Source organism: Cupressus sempervirens, chromosome 8 (genome assembly GCF_028749045.1).
Source record: "Cupressus sempervirens isolate cs-2001-9-10 chromosome 8, ASM2874904v1, whole genome shotgun sequence".
NCBI classification, from domain to species: Eukaryota; Viridiplantae; Streptophyta; class Pinopsida; order Cupressales; family Cupressaceae; genus Cupressus; species Cupressus sempervirens.
In genome coordinates this window covers 168,813,539-168,838,021 of record NC_143125.1, presented here as the reverse complement: position 1 = coordinate 168,838,021, position 24,483 = coordinate 168,813,539, and the positions used below count along the sequence as shown (strand labels likewise).

General features: G+C 36.3%; 1 protein-coding gene across 2 annotated transcripts in view; it reads right to left on the bottom strand.

Annotated features, from left to right (window-relative positions):
• The window catches only part of TTN1 (ARM repeat superfamily protein), a 233,105-nt gene that overhangs the window by 123,778 nt on the left and 84,844 nt on the right, over positions 1-24,483 (bottom strand). For both annotated transcript variants that reach the window (XM_089797137.1, XM_089797138.1), the window contains exons 11-13: positions 1,401-1,606; positions 929-1,156; positions 262-825 (exon numbers count right to left, since the gene is read on the bottom strand). In XM_089797137.1, coding sequence (XP_089653263.1) covers positions 262-825; positions 929-1,156; positions 1,401-1,606 — 998 coding nt within the window. The remainder of the gene's footprint in view (positions 1-261; positions 826-928; positions 1,157-1,400; positions 1,607-24,483) is intronic.

The window sequence follows — 24,483 nt, the reverse complement described above, 5'->3', positions numbered from 1 at the left end:
ACTCAAGGGGATAATCTAAGTAACTTTACAGTCTTTCTTTTATATGTGCCATTTTTCTCATCTATCCATGAGAGAAAGATCCAGTGTCTTTCTCCTAGATGCCAGTTTTCTAACCTATTTATGCCAACTATTCACAACAAATGCAAAACAAATCAAGGCTTTTGACAAAAGAAATGATTATACAACATAAAAAGTGAAATTAAAAATATAATCACCAAATAACACAGGCTAAATCAGAAAATAGGATCAGAGCTAACATACAGCCCAGTTAAAGGACATGTTGCGAGGCACAATAGCTTCCAGTTCATGTCTGTGTGGTATGGATGGAACAAAAATATGCTTATTGTATAGGATGCGTTGAAGAGTTCTTCCAGCAATGTCTCTAACTTTATCAATTTTTTCTACTGCCTGTTTCATGATACCACCCATTAATCGTCCTGCAAGATTTGAATCGAAGAAAGTAGTTTGTTCATGTTCGACAGATATAGAGCCCTCATCCACAGTACATGTTTGCATTGCCTTGATTTCATTGCCATCACTGATGGTTAACCTTCGACAAAGGACATAAGTGCATCTTTCAAGCGCTTCCATGGCCGCCTCCCGCACCCAAGAACCCACGTCGCCTCTGTTGTCAACAGAATAGTCATTGAGAGCTTTAAATAAACACTCTACTACATCATTCTTAATGACACTTAATAGAGACTCCTGACTGATTGCATCAGAAATTCCTGAGACTTTGTCTGGGCAAGTCAATGTTTCACAGACTGTTGCAAGACCACGAACAGCATTAACACGTGTTTCAGCATCTCGATCATCAGGATTGTCCTAGAAGCACACAGAATTAGCAAAAATTTGAACTAAGGTTACTTCCAGCATAAAGACAATGCTTGAGCAATAGCAAAGGGTTTAGCACAATGCTTATTCTTACCGGCACAAGACAAGCAGCACACAGTGTCTTCAAAATATTTGCCCAATCTGGAAATAAAAACTCATTTGTCAAGGCACTCAATGCTAATGCAGATCCCCGCTTTGCTGCCACATTAGGATCATTTCTCAAAAGTAACAAATATTGGGATGTTATATCTTTGATGAGTACAGCATCTGCCGAAATCAGGTAGATGTGAAGGAACTGCTTTAGAGCTTTTACAGCACAAACCTAAGATATGAAAGGATAAATCAAATTCAATGAAGCAACAGATATCATTACGCTAATTACAAAACATTTCACATACTGATCCAACAAAAACCATTCGTTCAGGCCCAAACATCAAAGTCGATAACTCATTAAAGGCTCCTGATAAAAAGAAGAAAGTACTTAGTGGCACTACCATCACATCCATAGTCATCTAATTACCACTGGCTTTTAAATTTCAATGAAAATAACAAGCTACTATCAATACCTGAATTTGCGCATTAGGATGCCTCAAGTTCTCATTCAAAGTATCAAGTAAAAGTTTTTGGGTTTTTGATGATAATGAAATCCGTGCAACCGAGATACATTCAATAAGTCTAGAAACAGATGCACGCATGATTTCTCCACCCTTACCACGGTATAAACGAGCTTTCTCTATTGCTGGAACTATACCAGCTATTGCTTTCTGTTTATCTGCAAAGTGGCAAAAATAACTAGACATCAACAAGATCAATAAAGATGACCAAGTGAGCTTGCATATAGAAATTGACTTACACTAACCAGACATTTTAGACAACAGAAACGATTGCCAATCCCAGATTAACGAATCTAAACCTTATATGATTGTCTCCCAATATGAAATGTGAAATACATATCAGAAATATAACACAACAAAAACTGACAGTTAGCTTCAATCTGTAGGATGACTTACCTATATGCTAATACAGCAAAATCAAATGCAAATCCATAGCTGACATTAAGGATTCTAAAACTTTTATTGGTGTCTCCTAAAAATGATATGTGACATCTATATCAAATCTATAATATAACAAAATTGAGGGTTTGCTTCAAGTCATAGTATGATTTCCCTGTACGATTATATATTATTCAAGTATCCTTGATTATTGACCTAATCATTACTCCTAAGAAGTTTAAATCTTGTTACATATGATGTAACTCAACAAAGACTCTCTATACTACAAACTTTTATAATAAATATCGGTTATGGAACAAATAATTCAAGACAACTAGTCATCATTTCAAAATGATCACCAGACAACTAAAAGAGGTAAGAAAACACCAAGAATTAATGCTACTGGGGTCCAGGAAAAAGGATTTGTAGATCTTCAAGGAGATACGTGACCCTTAATTTTAACCATTGAATACTAGATTTAGGGCATCAAATACATTTTTCGTTTCTCTCTAAAAACATTCATTAGAATGAAGGTCTGAAAGTTCTATGGAAGTGATAGACAAAACGCAATCATTCATCTAAGATTTTTGGTTTTGTGATAAGTGCATTCAAATTTGCGTATTTCGGTGCAATGGAAGGGTTGTTTTGGTCATGAAACCAAAAATATACAATTTTTAAACATTTTTCTCAAAAATATAACTAAAATTTAATAATGTTTGCCCCCCTCCAATGAATTTTCAGCTGTTTTTAGTTGCCAATTATATCTCTAATAATTGTAATCTATTTCTACTTTTGTTCTGCTGACTCAATCCCAATTCTAGGTAGTGGTACAATGATCAAAACAAACTTATGTGCTCTTGCAATTCTGTCCTTATGTGTCTCACACATTATTTATGTTCATTCACTGTATTTATTTTTCATATTGTCAAGTTTAGATACAAAGTCAAAATTTTAGGATGTCAAGTGTCTGCAAAGTTCTTTTGAACTGTGCTTTTACAACTTCACCAATTTCACGTTGCATTGAGTACTTTCTCTGGGGAGACTACTTTAGGATGAAGTTGTAGGATGATTTTGTTTGTTTTCTGGTTAGTGTTTAGGCACTTCCCATATCTTAGAATGTGTTTACACTAGTGCCTCTCTATTATAATTAATGCATTTTCAAGCGATACTGTCCAACGCTTGATCATTTGTGGAATTCAATATTCTGAAATTTAATTTAAAATGTACCTGAAAATACAATAATTATTTCCTATTTGATGTCCATCATAATTTCCATGTTCAAAAAAAGTGAGATGGTGTGCATGCTGTTGGCAACTGTAAGAACCCTTCAAGGCCCTAACTGCTGAACTGTGCATACTTGAATTCGGTTTTTATTGTTTTTCATTTGTTTCGTGTTTTTGAGCTGGTTTGACATTAAAAGCAATACATATGCTGAAATTAAACTTCTGAAATTTGTAAATTAAATACTAGGGAACGAAACAAAACATATTAATTATTCTTCTTCATTATTCATACTACATAGAGAAAAAACTTATTACAATCAAATGGCATACCGAGATAGTGGAAGAAGCCCTTTTAACAAATGTTGGCCAAAAAAAGCAAGTCAAAAATATAAGACCCTTCATTAGTCAGCAGCAAAAACTTCAAGAGATGATGCCAAACACTGTTGTAGCCCTAGGCATTTTCCTTCTTATATTTTTTATTGAATATTTTGGTGCCTCTTTAATAAAAATTAACTGTATATGAAAGAGTAGGTAGGGCAGATGAAGAACTAGCAAAAGAGGAATGATTTTGAACCATTATAAACAGCTAATAGCTTCACAATCCGATGTCCTCAATCTGCCATAAAATATGCCTTCAATCCAACAATAAATTCTGAAATTTATTTCTCCAATCAGTGCAATGCTGACCTTTGTATGAAGCCACCCCAATAAGTAACACTGGATGAGTATTTCACACCCTCTAACTGCTGCCACAAAGAAGAAGTAATGCTCTTCACTGCCGATAAGCTCAAAACTCTATTGAAACCCTTGATCTCTCACAAACTCTCATGTTCCCAAGAAGAAAATACCAATTCAACAATCAACATTATAATAATAAGAATGAGCACTTAACTCCTTTTTATTCTATTCTTGTGAGAGCTTGAACACTTTCCTGGTCAATGTGGGACAAAAGATATTCCCACTTTTAATTTTTTCGCTAAAAACTCTATAGTTGGTGCACAAATAATTTGTAATGTCCCAAATTTAGCAGGTAACAGTAGCTTGGCATTGTCAGTTCATCATCGCCACCCTCATGAGTTGACACTATGATTTGAGGATATCAGTAGAATGACTTTCTATTTATAATAAGTCAAATGAGCAGAATTTCTATTTTTGGCAGTGCAAGTGTAGCACCCTGAGTCCAGGCTTCATCGCTACAAGATTGGGTTTTATTAATAAGTTGCACATTCCAAGTTATTAATTAAGCATAGGTTTTATTAATAAGTTGCACATTCCAAGTTATTAATTAAGCATAGCTTAATGAATAACTTTTTTAGTTCATTGTTCTAATTTGATGGTGTGAAGACGAAGCTTCCTTAGTGATATGAGTCTTGAAGAAGCTATTGGGCGTCTAGTGTGTTGTTGAAGTCTTGGTTTTCTAAATGTTATAAAATTCCTTCTTGATGCATATCGATTGATATCATTATTGCATTTTGTTTTCATGAAATTGAATCTACAAGGGTTTGGACGTGAGTCTAGAGGAAGTCTAAATTTTCCTCTCTAATTTGATTGCACTCTAAATTGGCTATCAATGCCAATGAACTGTGCTTGATTCTACTGCTGGGAACTAAAGGTAATTGTCTATAGATTGAATTATTAAATCTGTATGTGTTTCGGCTGTCAGTTGTTGATTGCATTGATGGCGAATTGAACAAACTATAGGTCGATTACTACTGGCAAGCAATCTTCTGCAAATACTGGCAACATGGGAAGTTTGGGACTGCATATCCAGTGACTGCAACTAATATTTCAGACCTGTGTTCTACCTTATTAAGTTGCATTGGGATTTAGAGGCAGCATTAATGATACACATATTGTCATTGATATCAAAACATATTGTTGAAAACCTCTTATTAACGAGGAAGTTGTTAGAGTGACTAATGAACAGCTGATGTGATACAAGATGGCCCAAGAAGAATGATATAGCTTAATGCCGTTCATGACATAAGGAGAGATATATTAGACACAACATGCATGAAAGGAAACGAAGATCACTTACAGTTCGATGATCTTACATCAGAACTACAGCAGTGATTCAGAACTTACAGGGTCAAGAAAACATACTTAGAAAATGGCATATTTGTAAAGAGAAGCAGCGGTGACATGATTAGTTACTGACCAAAGGAGTCTCGTCATATATCGAATCTGAGATTGAACAGTCATAATCTGGAGTTATATGTATATCATATTGTAATAAGATACGATAGGATTATATTTTAAGGGTCTTGTTATTCAGTAACCAAGAAATGCAGAGCGGCGGCAATGAAGAGATTCCGTCAGAATGAGATGGAGAATTTCAAACAAATGATGGAAACAAAAATATGCATTAAATAATAGCCCTATCTATATTGACATAAGGAAAGTACTATGCAGAATTTATGGGACACATCAGATATACCACAATGACGAAGGTTGTAAGTTTGGACACTATCATATGCAGATGCAATCAGTATAAGGAACGATCAGAATATAGAAAGGGCCATACAAACATATTATTTTCAGTGATTAGAAACAGCAACGATTTACACAGCAGAGATATTAGTCAACTATATATACCATGTTGTATTCAAATATTGAAAATGATTACACATAGTCGGGTTCGACATTCAGAGCAGTGGTTGAATATTAAACGGTGGCAAGTAACAGAGGAGTCCGATGTGTACATCAAGCCAGCTAAACATTTGCCCTGTCATCAAATTCAAACATATGTTATAAAGAATTGCAGTCAGGAAATAAACAAGCCAAGTTGATTCCCAAAGACAACAATGGCATATAAAAGATAAGGAATCATTGTTTGTATTTTAAGAAAATAAATATATCGAAGGCCCGAAAAAATAAACATCAAACATAAACGCCTTGGCCAATAGAGGAAGCGATCACGTAAAAATGAAGCGGTATAAATAAGACATTGACAGATACAAAAGAGGCGTTATTGGAGATAATACTACATATAACAACAAACAGAATCCATTTATAGTGTGACATTGAAGGACATTAGTTTAACATCATCGGTTCATTTGTAAGCTGCAGCAATACCAATTAAAGCACAGTAATTTATAGTGTTTGAAAAGTAGAGCTTTGATGATACCAATGATATTGTGCTTAAACTTGTGAAGTCAGCCATGAAAGCCAAATAGATTATTTTTAAAAGGTTAAATGGAGAGATTAAAAGATTCATTGACGGGATGTAGTAGTTTATAATTTAATACAAAAGTTCTGAAGTGGTGCAATTATAATTGTGTACAAGTATAATTAATTTTTAAGAGTTGTGAGTTTTCATTTTTTAAAAGTCACAACCTTATATGGGTGAAGATATAAATAAGACTCCTTTATTCTCAAAAATACAAGTCAGTGGCTTGGATCAGAGAAGACCAGAAATAAAAATATATATTCAGATATTATAGATCTGATATATATTTAATGAGAATTTGTAAAGAAGTGTGAGGAATCTCAAATTATATATCTACTGAAAGAGATTGGCTGATTTCAAGGCAAAAGAAATTACTCAGTTCCATCATCAGTTGTAAAAAAAACAAAGGCAGAGGTGGAGTTTCAGGTTTAACATCAGAAGTGGGAGTAAGTGCTTCTAGTGGGTTGAAGCCTACAAATTGTGAGAGTTGTAGCTTCCAGCGGGTTGGTGCTCATAAAATCGAGGTGGGAGCCTCTTGTAGGGTGGAGCCTACAAATTTGTAAAAAGATCAAAGATATATATAAGAGCAAATATTTTACAACCACAAAAATATAATCATGCCCTGCTGAGTCCTTGGTAATCCATGATGACATCCCACACGGCTTCTCTGGTACAGGTAATGGTTGATAAAACCCCGTATTCAGCTTCACTCCTTTTGTCATCTGAGACATATTCTGCAACTCTGTACAAACTTCTTGATATCTTGTTGCAACTATGGCCAATAATAATTCTCAACAACGAAAGCAATGGTTTTATCTTTACCAAAAGTGTCCAGCCAAACCTACACTATGCTTCTCCTTGATTAGATTCTCTCTCATTGAACTTCTCGGAATGCACAACTAACATCTGTCATCTGTAAATATTGTGTAGCCGACAGGGTGGTGTCATCGGTAAAGATTTTGTAGCCGACGGGTTCATGTTGTCGGTAAAGATTGTAGCCGACGGATAGATTAGTATTGTTATGTAGCAGACGGACCCCTTTGGGAAGGTTTGGCGAGAGGTATTTATACCCCGTCTGGGATCATTGTAAAGCATCCGATCTTATGAAGCATAATGTAATCTCTTGGCATATGCAAATGATAAAAGAAGTACTGTTGTTGTTCTTCTTGTTCATTGTCTGTGTGCGTTAATCAATTAATCTATGCGGTAAACAACATCCTTTGAACAACATACCATCTTAGATTATGAAATACAACCACTTTGTCCTGTCAAGTGTAACAGGTTTTGTACAAGCCTTCCAAGCATGGCCAAAATTAGGATCCTCGGGATACAAATTCTTTAGTTCCTTGAACCCAACAACCTCAATATGCATTTTCGTAAGCAAATGTTGTCCTCTACTAAGAGCATATGTAACTCTATTAGACTTTCCACTCCTGTGTTTCAAAACAAATGTACAACTCTGCAAAAACTCAACCCACTTCAAATGCCTTTGGTTTAATTTCCTTAACCATTCAAATATTGCAAAGCTTGATGATCGGTATACAAAACAAACTCCTTAGGAAGAACATAGTGTCTCCACTGTTAATGTTTTAGCGTCAAAAGAAGCAAAACATAAAATTATTTAATATACTGATAATTACTGCAACTACATGAATGTCAGCATATATATATATACATATATATATATACATATATATATATACATATATATACATATACATATACATATATATACATATATATGTATATATATATATACATATATATGTATATATATATATGTATATATATATATATGTATATATATATATGTATATATATATATATATATATATCCTTATGTTCTTGTAGTATTATGATATGGATTATCGGCAATCACTTAATATACTGTGACCAGATTTCATTGATTATCGGCAGCCTCATATATTGTGATCGGGCTCCTTAATGATATCGGGAGATATTCATATTATCATGCCACATTATAATTTGGTTATTGGGCACATACTAATTATGTAGGTTGTTTATTACTATGAAACATGCCTCCGAAGAGGCATGCCTCTACATGGCCTTTGGGCCATGTAGAGACATGACTCTTCGGAGTCATGTGTTTTGCCCAAGTATATATATGCACTCTGATCGTAGGGAAAGGCAATCAATCTACGGCATTCCAGTACCTGCGGTTAGTAAAAGGACATTTGATTAATATCGCACTTTGCAGATATATATCACCTCATTCATAACAATATACAGTCAAAAGGAAGGCAAGCTATAATCGTTGGCAAAGAAGGAAGAAATACTTTCAGCACTATTCAAGTAAGATATTCTCTACAGACACTCATTTTGTAAATGTTTTTATCTATCAGAGATCCACAAATCTTAACATGGTATTAGAGCTATACTGATAGGAAAACTATTGCAAAGTATCTATTCAATCTAAATTTCAAAAGCTAAAAGAAAGAGGTTTTAAAAACATATTATTAAAATGGTGAATCATGTAACGATAGAAGATAAGCTGGATGGAGCATCAAATTTCTCATCCTGGAAAATTAGATTATTAATAGAATTAAGAGAAATGGAATTAGAAAAATATATTGAATCAAATTTACCCATGCCTGAAAATCAATCAGAAAAAGTAACTCGGAAAAGGCATAATAACAAAGCAATGAAGATTATTATAGATTCAATAAAAGATCATATTCTTCCATCTATAGCTAATCTTCAGACTGCATTTGAAATGTTCTCCTCTATTCAAAACACATTTGAAATCAACAACACTAGTAGATTATTAACTTTAAAACAAGATCTACTATATACAAACATGAATAATGGAGAATCTATAACTTCATATTTCTTAAGAATTACTGAATTAAAGGATCAACTCGCAACTATGAATAATCAAGTTGAAGACAAGGAGCTAAGCATGATTGCTCTTAGAGGTCTTCCTCTTTCATGGGAAACTTTCATTTGAGGTTTAAGTTCACGACCTGAACTTCAGAAATTTGATCAATTAAAAAATGAATGTACTCAAGAAGAATCCAAACTAGCTTCAAGAGGACTTATTAAAAATCAAGAGGGAGAACTCAAGCACTGTATACTAAATCAAACAAGAAAAGAAAGTTTAAACATAACAAGAAGGAATTCAACAAAAATCACAAATCTCACAAACAACGTGACTGGTCCAAAGTTAGATGTTTTAAATGTGACAAGATTGGTCACTCCTATAATGTATGTCCAGAGAAGCAAAAAATTCAAGCAGCATTAGCGAAAGTTAAGGATGAAAATATTGAGAAAGTAGAAAAAGAAAATTATGCATTCTATTTAGCTCTCTCAAGTGAATTAAACACTAACCTCAATACTTGGATCATAGATAGTGGAGTTTCTCGTCACATCACTGGATTTAAGGATAAGTTTGAAACTTTCTCTAATCATGCATCAAAAGAAGTAACCATCGGAGATAACTCCTCTTATCCTATTAAAGGAATTGGTTCCTATTCTATACAACTGAATTCTGGAATTACACTTCAACTCAAGAATGTTTTATATGTAGCAAGAATCAAGAGAAACCTTGTCTCCATCTCCGGACTTGCTGATCAAGGATATAGAATTGCATTTCAAGAAGATAGCGTTCTATCTTGGCCTAAGAACTCAACTATTAAGAAAGCCATCTCCATTGGAGTCAGAGATGGGAGTCTTTATAAGCTTTGTAATAATCAAAACCCTAATCTAAACTTAACCATTAGTAATGGGCAGTCAAATTCCTTTGAAATCTGGCATAGGAGACTAGGTCATCTTAATTATTAAGCTTTATCATCTATAGGGAAAATTGTAAAAGGTCTACCCAATCTGAAAACTAATCATTTAAGTATTTGTAAGGGATGTGCATTAGGTAAAAATTCTAAGCATTCCTTCCCTAAAAGTGATCATAAATCCAAATCCATTCTTGAACTTATTTACACAGATCTCTGTGGCCCTATGTCAGTTCCCTCTCTTAATGGGTGTCTTTTCTATATAATCTTTATTGATGATTACTCTAGGAGAACCTGGATCTATTTTCTAAAGCAAAAGAAGTCATCTAAGGTCTTATCCAAATTCAAAGAATTCAAAGCTTTAGTTGAAAACCAATCAGGTCAAAAGATCAAAACCCTAAGGTCAAACAATGGGGGTGAATAAATATCTGATATCTTTAAAAAATTTTGCATTTCTATTGGAATTAAGAGGGAGTTTTTTGTACCTTATAATCCTCAACAGAATGAAATAGCTGAAAGAAAAAATAGATCTATAGTTGAATCAACTAGAGCTATGTTACATGATCAAAATCTTCATTATTCATTTTGAGCTGAAGCATCTAATACAGCTATCTACATTCAAAATCGATGCCCTCACTCCATATTAGAGAATACCACCCTAGCGGAAGTATTCACAAGCGTTAAACCAGATATAAGTCACCTGAGAATATTTAGATGTCCAGTTTATATTCACATGCCAAAAGAGAAAAGAACAAAAGTAGAGTCTTCCATGAAGAAGGGAATATTCATTGGATATAGTGAAACTACCAAAGGATACAGGATCTACATTCCTATGCAAAGAACAATTGAAATTAGCAGAGATGTAATATTTGAAGAAGACACAGCCTTTAAAATTTCTAGTAATAGTGATGAATCCATTTCTGAAGAAGATCAACCTACAGAAAATGATAAGGAGGATAATTCCAATCTCTCTTCCATGTCTAATCATAGAGAGCCTGAAAACATTAGCAATAATAAAAAGAGACCTCTTTGGGCTAAGAAAATGTTAGAAGAAAATCATGTTGAACCAGATGAAGTAATTCAGCAAAGCAAAAGGACCAGAAACCAATCTTGTTATGTTGCATTGCTATCTGAACTCATAAAATCTGAACCTGCTAATGTTGAAGAAGCACTCTCACATCAATCATTGAAGGAAGCAATGAATAAGGAATATAACTCTATATTAAAGAATGATGTATGGGATGTACCAAGACCTAAGAACAAATCAGTTGTCTCTTCCAAATGGTTATTCAAGATTAAACATACATCAGATGGCAGTATTGAAAAATGCAAGGCAAGATTTGTAGCTCGAGGCTTCTCTCAAAAAGAAGGCATTGACCATTAAGAAACATTTGCCCCTGTTGCCAGGTACACTTCAGTCAGAACAATCCTAGCAACTGCAGCATCTAAAAGATGGAAGGTGCATCAGATGGATGTCAAAACAGCATTTCTCAATGGCAAAATTGAAGAAGAAGTTTACATTGAACAACCAAAAGGATTCAATACTTATGACAGCAAAACTCATGTTTGCTTAAAGAAAGCACTTTATGGACTCAAACACACTCCCAGAGCCTGGTATGAAAGAATAGATAAGCACCTATTGAAGTTAGGATATTCCAAAAATGAAGCTGACCCAAATCTGTATTTCAAAACTGATGGTGATGATATAATTATCCTTGTATTATATGTTGATGATTTGCTAATAACAAGTGACGAACATCTCATAAAGAAATGTAAGCAAGAACTCATAGCAAAATTTGAAATGAAAGTCTTAGGGTTACTTCACTACAATCTGGGTTTAGAAGTCTGGCAACAAGACAACTGTATTATACTAAATCAGGGAAAGTATACAATTGATATTTTAACCAACTTTGGGATGATGGAATGCAAACCAATTGCTACTCCTATGGAAATAAATCTACACAAATTGAACGATGATATGAACAAATTTGAACCTACAAATCCCACTTACTATAGACAAATTATTGGATCCCTAATGTATTTGGTTGTAATAGTCTGCCTTGTTCTGCTATTTTAATGTCTATTTCTTCCATTGGAATTTGGTCAAACGATTGGCTTGCAACTAATTTTTTTTAATAGTTTCAGCTTGATGTTGATTAAGGGTTTCTCAAGATTGTTTGTGATTCATATAAGATGCAGATAGGAGGCAACCATAAAACCATATGCAGCTAATAGCAATGACCATTTATTTATTTCTTATTTCCAGATTATCAGAAAGTTACAACTACCATAATAATCATATCTTCTCATTAAACTCAACACATTATATCAATTATAGAGTTCAATGGTGGTCCATACCAATTGCAGCTATAGCCGAGTTAATAGTTCTGAGATTGCTATAGTAACTCGCAGCTACAATGATCCGGACTGCGACAGTAACTTGCTGCTACAGTACCATGCTACAGTGATTCGGCTGCTACAGTACCACGAAACAATGTTTCGGCTGCTACAGTAACTCGCTGCTATAGCACCATGCTACAGTGATTTGGCTGCTACACGAACTTGTTGCTACAGTACCGCGCTACAGTGATTCGGCTGCTACAGGAACTTTGCTGATACAGTACCGCGCTACAGTGATTCGGCTGCTACAAGAACTTTGCTGCTACAGTACCGCGCTACAGTGATTCGGCTGCTACAGGAACTTGCTGCTACAGTACCGCGCTACAATGATTCGGCTGCTACAGGAACTTGCTGCTACCATGTTGAATCTCAAGACCATATCTTTCAATGGCGTCAAGATTTCTAGCTTGAAGGGGTTTCGTCCTTCAAACTATTGAGACATAATCTCCAGAAAATTTTCCAATCTCTTTGATATTTCCAAGCATGAATAAATGAGAGCTATCCTCTTTCTTGTAATCCCTTCCTCACTTGCTCCACGCTTCCGTCTTGCCAATGTGGGATAATACATGAGTTTTAATATTACTTCTTTTTTTCTTTTACAAAGTCCATGTATGTACTCAAAAGGGGGACTCTTGATCTTTCATAAAGTGACTTTATGAAACATTATAATATTTAATTTAAATAGTCACTTTACCGTTGTAACTTCAAACATTAAAATAATATACCAAATAAACTCAAAATCCCACATATAATAGCTCATCAGAAAGAGCCCAACAAAACGCATCTCATCCTATCATTGAAAATTGAAAGCACTGCATTCCCCTATTGACTTACTAAAAATAGTAAGTCTTTCTGAAAACCCAACAAACGAACTCCGTTTGGCCTGTAATTAAATTTGACTAGGCCAAATAACCTCAAGATCCCTTTTGAAGTCCTAGTTAGCCCTTGGGACACCATACAAGAATGGGCTAACGACAACATACCTCTAGACTGGCTAAGTGGGGGACATTACATTGGTAAATACTCGTCCTGACATATGCTATGCTACTCATGCCTTGAGTCAGTTTATGTGTGCACCTAAGAAGATAGATCTACATACAGCTAAATACATATTGAGATATCTAAAGGGCTCTATTGGAATGGGAATCAAATATGACAAAATCAACATTGAACTTCTTGGATATTTAGATTCCGATTAGGCTAGAAGCTCCGTTGAGCGTAAGAGTACTTCTGGATATTGTTTCTGTCTTGGATCTGGTATGATTTCTTGGTCTAGTCGAAAACAAACTTCAGTAGCATTGAGTTCCACCGAAGCTAAATACATTGCATCTTCCTTGGGTGCTAGAGAAGCAGTATGGCTGCAAATGTTGTTATCAGATCTCTTCAAAAGACATTTGAAGCCCACTATGATTTATTGTGATAATCAAAGTTGCATCAAACTTTCATCTAATCCAGTATTTCACAATCGCTCCAAACCAAAGTAACAAGAATCGGAATCGGATCGGAATCGGCAAGGCCGAATCAAATCGTGAATCGGCCATGAATCGGAATCGAATCGGCCATGAATCGGAAAATTTAAAAAACCCTTGAAATTTAGTGAGCAACTTATTTCATAAACCCTTTATCGCTGATTCGATTCAACGATTCACAAAAAATCGTTTGGCTTGAATCGAATCGCCAAATCGCGTGAATCGCATGAATCGCCGTGATTCTTGGAACTATGCTCCAAACATATTGAAATTCTATTTCATTACATCAGAGACATGGTGAATCGAGAAGTTATTCAACTAGAATATATATGTACAAATGAGCAAACAGCTGATATCCTTACCAAGCCTCTTGCTAAAATGAAGTTGAAATACTTTAGAGAAAAACTTGGTATGATTAATTGTAATAATAAAATTTGAAATAAAATGTTTATCTTATTTGAGTTTATGCTTCTATTGGTTACTTAGTAGCATTTGATATGTAATGAAAGGTGACGATCTTTCATGGACATATTCATTTGAAGGAAGTTATTTACAAGGTGACGATCTTGTAAATAATAATCTTGTGTGTGTATTATGAGCATCTCTAGACATTGCTTAAGTGCAAGTAGAGATTATATGGGCATCTCTAGACATTGCTTAAGTGCAAGTAGAGATTATAAGAAAATCTCTGGACATTGCTTAAGTGTAAGTAGAGATCATGAGAGTATTATGGGCATCTCTAGATATTGCTTAAGTGCAAATAGAGATTATATGTGTATCATGGACATCTCTAGACATTGCTTAAGTGCAAGTAGAGATCATGAATGTGTCATGGACATCTCTAGACATTGCTTAAGTGCAAGTAGAGATCATGAAAATTTAATCACTATGGACATCTCTAGACATTGCTTAAGAGCAAGTAGAGATCATGGGATATACTTTGTATTGTTCAGAAATTTTAATACATATTGTGTTGATTACATGATGATTTTGATTTATTGATGTTTTACTTCTCCCCTGCTAAAGAGGGAGTGTTAATGTTTTAGCGTCAGAAGAAGCAAAACATGAATTATTTAATATATTGATAATTACTGCTGATTATATCAACTACATGAATGTAAGCATATATATATATATATATATATATATATATATATATATATATGTTCTTGTAGTATTATGATATGGATTATCGGCAGTCACTTAATACACTGTCACCAAATTTCATTGATTATCGGCAGCCTCTTATATATTGTGATCGGGCTCCTTAATGATATCAGGAGATATTCATATTATCGTGCCACATTATAATTTGGTTATCAGGCACATACTAATTACATAGGTTGTTTATTATTATGAAACATGCCTCCGACTCTTCGGAGTCATGTGTTTTGCCCAAGTATATATATGCACTTTGATCACAAGGAAAGGCAATCAATCTACGGCATTCTAGTACCTGTGGTTAGTAAAAGGACATTTGATTAATATTGCACTTTGCAGATATATATCACTTCATTCATAACAGTATACAGTCAAAAGGAAGGCAAATTGTGGTCGCTGGCAAAGAAGGAAGAAATACTTTCGGCACTATTCAAGTAAGATATTCTCTGCAGACATTCATTTTGTAATTGTTTTTTTCTATCAGAGATCCACAAATCTTAACATCCACTTCTTCAATGCCTAAACTATAGCATAAAATTCCTGATCATAAACAAAATATTTTCTTTTGGCATCATTCAACTTCTCACTGAAACAAGCAACAAGTCTACCTTCTTGGCTCAAAACAACTCATATTGCAGTATCACTAGCATCACAGTCTACTTGAAACACCTTGTTAGAATCTGGAAGTGCTAAAATGGGTTGCTCTATAACTTTTTGTTTCAATAGATTAAAACTCTTATCTACTCTTACAATCCACTTAAATTCTCTCATATCCTCTCTCATTGTTTCAGTCAAGGGTCCACAAATACTGCTAAAACCTCTTATGAACTTTCTATAAAAACTAGTCAGTCCATGAAAAGATTTTACCTTTGTAGCACTCTTTGGAGTAGGCCATTCAAGGATAGCCTTCACTTTCTCCGAGTCCATTTTCAGACCTTCTACTGAAACTAAAAGTCCCAGGTACACCCACTCCTTCACAAAACTGCACTTTTTCAGGTTTAACAGCAACTTTTCTTCCCTTAACTTATCAAACACCTTTCGAATATGCATCAAATGATCCTCCAATGTCTTACCAAAGATCAATATATCATCTAGGTAAACGGTGACAAACTTAACAAGAAACTCCTTCAGTACCTTATTCATGAGCCTCATGAAAGTACTTGGTGCATTGGTTAGCCCAAAAGGCATGACTAACCACTCACACAAACCTTCCCTTGCCTTGAAGGCAGTCTTCCACTCATCTCCTTCTCTTATGTGAATCTGATGGTACAAACTCTTTAGATCTATCTTTGTGAAATACACAGCTCCACTAAAGCAATCCATAATATCATCCATTCGTGGCAATGAAAACCTATACTTAATTGTTATCTTATTGTTAGCTTGGGAATCTGTACAAATCCTCCATTCTCCATTCTTCTTTGGTGCTAATACTGTTGGTACATCACATGGATTCAACTCTCTCGAATCAACCCCTTCTACAACAACTCATGCACTTGTCTATTCAACCCTTTACTTTTTGTTGGTGTCATTCTAAGTGTTGCCTTGTTTGGCAAACTGACTCCTAGAATCAAATCCATCTAGTGATAGATCTTCCTCACTAGGAGTAATCCATCAGGTACAATATGAGACACAATATCAGGAAACTCTCCCAACAAATCTGCAATTTTTGCGGGTATCTCCTCTACATCTTTGCCGTCTTTTGTGATTACAGCAAAACAGATATGTTCATACTTCATACTTTGGAGGAATTCCTTTCCATCAACAAAACATATTCTTGCAGCACTACATACATTTTCTTCTTTCTCCTTCAATGGCTTCAACTTATGTTTCACTCCATCCTTTGTCAAAGTGTAGGTATTTGCTTGCCCATCATGTACAGCATGCCTGTCAAACTGTCACGGCCTACCCACCAACTTATGACATATTTCCATAGGTATGATATCACAAAGCACCTCATCTTGGTAGCTTCCACTCTTGAATTACACTAGGCACTACTCATTGACCATGACCTTGTGGTCATCTGCACCCAGGCAATATGGTATGGATGCAGGTGTTTCTGCCTCTTCAACTTCAACTTCGTGACTGTCTTTTCTGACACCAAATTGTCAGTGCTTCCACCATCAATATCACATCACAACACTTATCTTCACATTTGTACCTAGTGTAAAACAAGCTTCTTCTTTGGTCAAGTTCATTCTCACCACTCAGCAAAACTCTTCTATTAACTAGGACCTCTCCTCTTTTAGCATCTTCAGAATGTAATGATTTGGCATTTTCATAACATGCGCAACTCTGGCCTGGCCTTCTGTTCTCCGATCTGTCCTTCTTTGGCGCTAGGAACATCCAAATGCTTTATGCCCTTCTTCTCTGCAATGAAAGCATTTTCCACAGAAACCTCCTCTTCCAGATCCTTGCCCTCTTCCTCTTCCTCTCTAATCTTTGTTGTTCTGATCATGGAAACAATTGTAATTGTTTCCCCTCTAGTTCTGATTGCTAATACTCACCTCATCCTTGTTCTTTTGATCATCATTTCGACCTCTATAAGACCATCCGCTAGATCTTCCACCTCAACCTCTTCCACTATTCTTGTTATCAAACTTTTTGCTTAGCTTCTTAATTCTTAGGGCAAACTAGTATGCCTCCTCAATACTGGTCATTCGAACTAGCCTTAGCTCGTCCAAAATGCTTAGCCTTAACTCATTTAGATAACGGGCGACTTTCTCCTTGTCATCTTCAGCATGGTCAATTTTGATGAGAACTCCGTAGAAATCGTCGATATACTCCTGAACAGATCTTTCTGCCTGCTTCAACCCTTCCATTTTCTTTAATCCACGAGAATGAACTGTAGCTTCATTTTAGCTATCATTTGATCCCATCTGGTGATTTTTTCCTTCCCTCTTTTATTGCGCTCCAATTGGATCTCTTGCTACCAACTTTTTGTGTGACCCCTGAATTTGACCTTCGCAAACTTGACCCTATCTAGATCTTCATATTCAAAGTATTCTTCCAATTCATTGATCCAATCGATCAATTCCTCTGGGTTAAGAACTTCATCTACTACCGCTAGATCAACATTTCCTTCTTCCCTTTCATCCTCACTTTCATCATTTCTTATGAAAAGATTCATTCCTATGCACACTTGTTCTTGCAATGCTTGCATTTGCTTCTAAAGGGCTTTAAAACCCTCAAGTGTAACACCTACAACTCTTGCATCTTCACGCTTCCGCTGAAACCCTAGCGCAAACTGCCTATCAATCAGCATTTTGTCTACACACTCAACCCAAACACGGTCTTGGTGCGAACTGCCTCATACTTAGCGATCTGTCCACACACTCAGGAACTTTATCTCTGATACCACTTGATGAAGGGTGCTCCCTTTAATACCTTAAGGCTTAAACACATAACCGAAACAAAGAAATAACAACAATTTTGCAAGAACAAAATATAGGCTTATTATCGCCACAAATGCAGAATTACAATATGCTAAACCACATGGACGCCTTCATTACAGCAATCTGCAAGACAAAGTTACGAACTATCACCCAGAGTTGTCCTAGACAATGTTCGGGCATTTCTTAAATAGGTAATTTTATGCAACCCGGGAAGGTTCTAGACACACAAACTTAATACCTAGGACTGACAGACCCTAACAATACATATACAATCAGCCAAATACACCTTTGACATTTATTTTGGAAGTTTTTGTCGGCCCAACTTCGAAAGGCCATAACTTTTGAACTGTTGCTCTAATTGGCTATTATAAGCACTTTTTGGAGTCCTTGACTTCTGATCTATAGGCTCGAATATGTACAAGCGCTCATCCGTCGAGTTTTCAAGTCTCATCCGAACACGTTTAGGCCTTTAACGGTGAGCCTAAAGGTTTTATACCAAAATTGCACACCAAAAATCCACAATAAGTCCATGAATACTCATGATATGGCACTGAGCCTCAACTAGCAAGCTAATATATTCAAGTTGAACATCCACCTTTGAAATTAGAACATTCCAAGCTCGTATGACTGACTTACTAAGTAGCAAGCCACCACAACAAGCAACTCTGCATTAAGACAGCCCTTATTCAAACAACTGAAAAATGAAATATTTTTGGTTGATGAAAGATTGCTTTTACACCCAAGGTGCTCCTACATCAAATGTATTCTATCTCTTGGGCAAATTGTGGTTCTTGGATGCAATTACATTTTTGCATTTTGCATTTATTTGACCAAATCATGGTTTAGAGACTCGTTTACATGTTTTACAATGCAAGTGAAGCCACCCAGCAAGTTGTTTTGTCAAGAAACAAGTGGTTTGCAAACCAAAAACATGGTTTGGAAGGGTAATTACATGTATTTCATTCAAAAATAACATGTAATTGACTTGCATCACTAAAAGATCCTATTTGCAACATGTCTATTTGATTCACTTAAGTGAATCTCACTTTAGAGGGTCCATTACATATTTACACTAACATATTTTACATATTATGTGTAAATATGTTCAAAAAGTCAAATTTCACATTAAAGTAAACCTGAACATCAAAATATACTATAAAGCATAGTTACACCGCCCTAGGGAACGGTGGGACGGCGGAATGAAAGGACAAATTTCCAGGAGGGGGGACATAGGGGCCATAATTTGGGGATGGTTGGGGGATGATAGGGAGATGGTGGCGGGGGACCGAGGGGATTGTATATACTATACATATAGTACTTAAAATGATAGTTATTTAAAATATTGCAATATAAGATATAAAAATGTAAAAGAGTAAATACTGGTACATTACATTGAATTGGAACATCGAACATTGAACATAAATAGTGAAATCAACAAATAGTCAACACTAGGACATCCTCCCTATAATATCCTTCCTTATAATTTCACTAAAAGATGTTGATTTAGTAAGCAAGCATTTTACCAAACAGTTGAGAAACACATTACTGTTGTAAATTAATGATATCCCTATATTGCCGGTTAACAATTGTTTTAATAACAACAAGATGGCTGCTCAAAAAATTGATTCAATGATTTCAATAACTCACCTTAATGGTGCATAAGTATATATAGCAAATTTCAACACTTACGAGTTGTGGACAGTAAGCAGATATTATGTTTTCCAAATATTGAGAGCATCAACGTATTAGGGAAATACATTATACACACGTGCCTGCCAAGAAATGCACATTGTTAGCCTACAAACCCGGTTTCCACTTGGAGAGTGTCGATAGCTGAAGGACAATGTGACCTTGCAGTTGTCGTGTGAGGTCTTTGTCAGACTCTCTCGAAGCTCCCAACAATCATCGTCAATCCTCTTATTTTGGTCTTTCCACTGTCTTCTACCTGTTATCTCTGCCTTGAAGAAATCTCATAAAAGTGTGTTCACTGTGGGTTTAGTTTAGGATTTCAACCACTACTTCCAGCTCCCATGTTAAACCTATCGTCGATTAATGCTTGGACAAGCCAACTAAAGCATGAACCCATGATAATGGAGAGTTAAACTCACACTAAGACTCACCTCTTCTTCCTCGGCTATGTAGTGACTGTCCTTCCTACCTGTCGTCTAGGCATAGTCCGCTAGCTGTTAAACCGTACTTGCTAATAAACTGACTTCAATCTTTTGTTCTTCCTCCTGTGGTTAACCTTCAACTTCCTATAAAGCTCCATTGTATCAACTTCGAACTTCAATTCTGAAAGTTACTTCCAGCTGAAATGGAGTTACTCTACCAACTATACCAAACTGAGAATACAAGTATGCCGTTAATACCTAGTTCTGTCAAATCTTCTGAATTGGCCACCGTCGAGGAACACTTCACAACTCAAGGGATTTCTTGGGCTTTGCGGGTTCTACCGCAAATTTGTGAAGGGATTTTCATAGATAGCAGCACCACTTACAGATTTGACACAGAGAGACAGTTTCAAGTGGTCAGAGAAGGCTCAGGATTGTTTGGACAGGTTCAAGGAGCAATGAGTACATGCCCTGTTCTAGCCATTCCAGATTTCACCAGGCCTTTTGAGCTGCAGTGTGATGCCTCAGGAGAGGGCGTAGGAGCTGTCCTCATGCAAGACAAACATCCCATTGCATATGAGAGTACGAAATTACGAGGTGTTGAGAGAACTTACAGCATCTATGACAAAGAAATGCTAGCAATCATCCACGCACTAGCTAAGTTTAGGCAATACTTAGCAGGGAGCCGATTCACAGTAAAAACAGATCATAACAGCTTGAAACATTTCCTTGGACAGAAGGATCTTAATGACAGGCAACAGAAATGGGTGAGTAAGTTACAGGCTTATGATTTTGACATAGTCTATGTCAAAGGGAAGAAAAATATCGTCGCAAATGCTTTATCCAGAAGGCCTCATTTACTTGTTGTTGGGATAGTCATGGACAATTGGAGAGAGTTGATCTTGGCAGAGCATGCCAAGGATAGTTGGGCATCTAGTGTTATTGAAGGAACTATTCAGGATAGTCGATACACTATTGTAAATGATTTGATCATCTACAAGGAAAGGATTTATTTAGTACCCGAGTCTGCTATGAAGCAGAAGATTTTGAGGGCATTTCATGATTCACCATTGGCAGGACATCTCGGATTCTTTAAGACATATCGACAGGTGAGAGAGCGCTTCACTTGGAAAGGACTCAAAACAAAAGTGCTTCAGTTTGTTAGGGAGTGCCCAGTATGTCAGCAGAACAAACAGGAACATTCATTTCCAAGTGGTTTACTACAGCCCCTACCCATACCAGAGAAGAAGTGGGATAGCATTTCCATGGATTTCATCACAGGCCTCCCCAAGGTACAGGGTCGGGATTGTATTTTTGTTGTGGTAGACAGATTGACGAAATTTGCACATTTCTTTGCGATTTCGTCCACATATTCAACAGTACAAACAGCAGAGCTATTCTTTCGAGAGGTATTTAGATTACATGGGATGCCATGGAACATAGTCAGCGACAGGGATAGTAGGTTTATGAGCCACTTTTGGCAGGAGTTGTTCAGGTTGAGTGGAACAGAGCTAACTCTGAGTACCAATTACCACCCCCAAACTGATGGGCAGACAGAGATAGTGAATAAATGGGTTGAGGGGTACCTTCGAAACTACATTGCAAGAAAGCAGAAGGCTTGGGTGAAGTGGCTGCATCTAGGGGAGTACTGCTATAATACCTCTTTCCATATGTCTATTCAAATGTCCCCTTTCATGGCACTGTACAGGTATGACGCTCCTAATTTTCTGGATTTGTTATTTGGGGACAGTAGGGTGCCTAAGGCCAAGGATATATTGCAGGAGTGTCAGGACATTATACGATCCTTGAAGGAAAATTTGCAAAGGGCACAAAATCAGCAGAAGCTATATGCTGATCAGCACAGGGTTGAGAGATCTTTCGAGGTAGGAGACATGGTGTACCGCATGTTACAGCCGTATAGACAGTCCTCTCTCAAGAGGAGTGGAGCAGAGAAATTGAAACCACGCTACTATGGACCATTCAAAGTAATCAGGAGGGTGGGTGAGGTAGCTTATGAGTTGGAGCTGCCTGCAGACAGTAAAGTGCATAACGTGTTCCATGTGTCACGCCTTAAGAAGGCATTGGGGCATAATGTGCTGCCTTCAGTAGTATTGCCACCTCTCGATGATGAGGGAAAGCTTATCTTGATTCCCGAGGCTATACTTGACTCCAGGGAGAGGGTGCTTCGTAGGCGGACTATCAGGGAGTACCTAGTAAAGTGGAGGAACCTACCAGTTGAGGATGAGACATGGGAGGCAGAGGAGATTATTCAGCATCCTGAGTTGAAATTGCTTGGGGACAAGCAATTTCAAGAGGGGCGGACTATAATGTCCCCCACTTAGCCAATTTGGACGTATGTTGTCGTTAGCCCATTTTTGTATGGTCCCGAGGGCTAACCAAGACTTCTAAAGGGATCCTGAGGTTATTTGGCCTAGTCAAATTTAATTACAGGCCAAACAGAGTTCGTTTGTTGGGTTTTTGGAAAGACTTACTATTTTTAGTAAGCCAATAAGGAGATGCAGTGCCTTCAATTTTCAGTGACAGGATGAGATGCGTTTTGTTGGGCTCTTTCTGATGAGCTATTATATGTGGGATTTCGAGTTTATTTGGTATATTATTTTAATGTTTGAAATTACAACGGTAAAGTGACTATTTAAATTAAATATTATAATGTTTTATAAAGTCACTTTATAAAAATCAAGAGTCCCCCTTTTGAGTACATACATGGACTTTGTAAAAAGAAAAAAAGAAATAATATTAAAACTCATGTATTATCCCACATTGGCAAGACGGAAGCGTAGAGCAAGTGAGGAAGGGATTAAAAGAAAGAGGATAGCTCTCATTTATGCATGCTTGGAAATATCAAAGAAATAGGAGAATTTTCTGGAGATTATGTCTCAATAGTTTGGAGGACGAAATCCCTTCAAGCTGGAAATCTTGACACCATTGAAAGATATGGTCTTGAGATTCAACAAAGTAGCAGTCCAAAAAAGCAGAACCAAAAAAGCAGGCTGAAAAAGCGGGTACGAAAAAGCTGTCCGAAAAAGCAGGCTAAAAAAGCGGGTACGAAAAAGCAGTCTAAAAAAGCAGAACCGAAAAAAGCAGGCCGAAAATGCAGTTCGAAAAAAGCAAAGCAGAAAGGGCAGCATAGAAGAGAATTATTACAGCCATCTACAACCAAGTTCTTTTGTTAGTATTGTTTTTAGAGTGTTATAAGCTTTTCAACTGTAAGTGTGCATTATACCAGCATTATCATTTTGTAATCCATGTAAATGCCAAAGTCTTGGCCATATTTCATGAGCATTGTAATTTTCATTGCAATTAAGAAGATAATAGTTGCTGGTGTCATTAAAGCAATTTAATATCATTATTTATCAGCTAGTTAGTTTGCATAGCAACTGTTTGTAAAAATGCCAGTTGGTTGTAAGTGTTCATTTCTCATGCTTAGATGATATATATGCACTGAATATTGTCAAAATTAGTAGCACACTCATGTTAGGTCATTGTGTAGTCCATTGTAGTCTTCTAGCACAAGATTCTCATTGGTGCAAATTGAAGAAAAAATCATTTGAAGCTAGCTGAAATACTACATCAGTCATACGTCCCTTGCATGTGAATTGTTTGATGAAATTCCTTGAGCTTTCATCAGCATTTTTGAGGGCAGATTTGAGAAGGGTCATTACAGAAAGATAGACCAACTAGGCGCCATTAAGGCTAGCATGGAGAAGGGGACATTACAGTCCTCCCTTCCTGGGATTGCTTGCCCTCAAGCAATCTCAATGCCAGATGCTACAAGATTGACTCGTTTTCCCAAGTAGCATCCTCATAAGGTAAGTCGTTCCAGTGAATCAGATATTCCTTGATGCCCCTGTCACACAACTCTCTCTCTCTAACCTCTATCACCTCTGCTAGAACTAATACAAGCTTCCCTTCCTCATCGAGCAGAGGCAACTCCACAGAGGGTACTATATGCTGGCCAATCACTT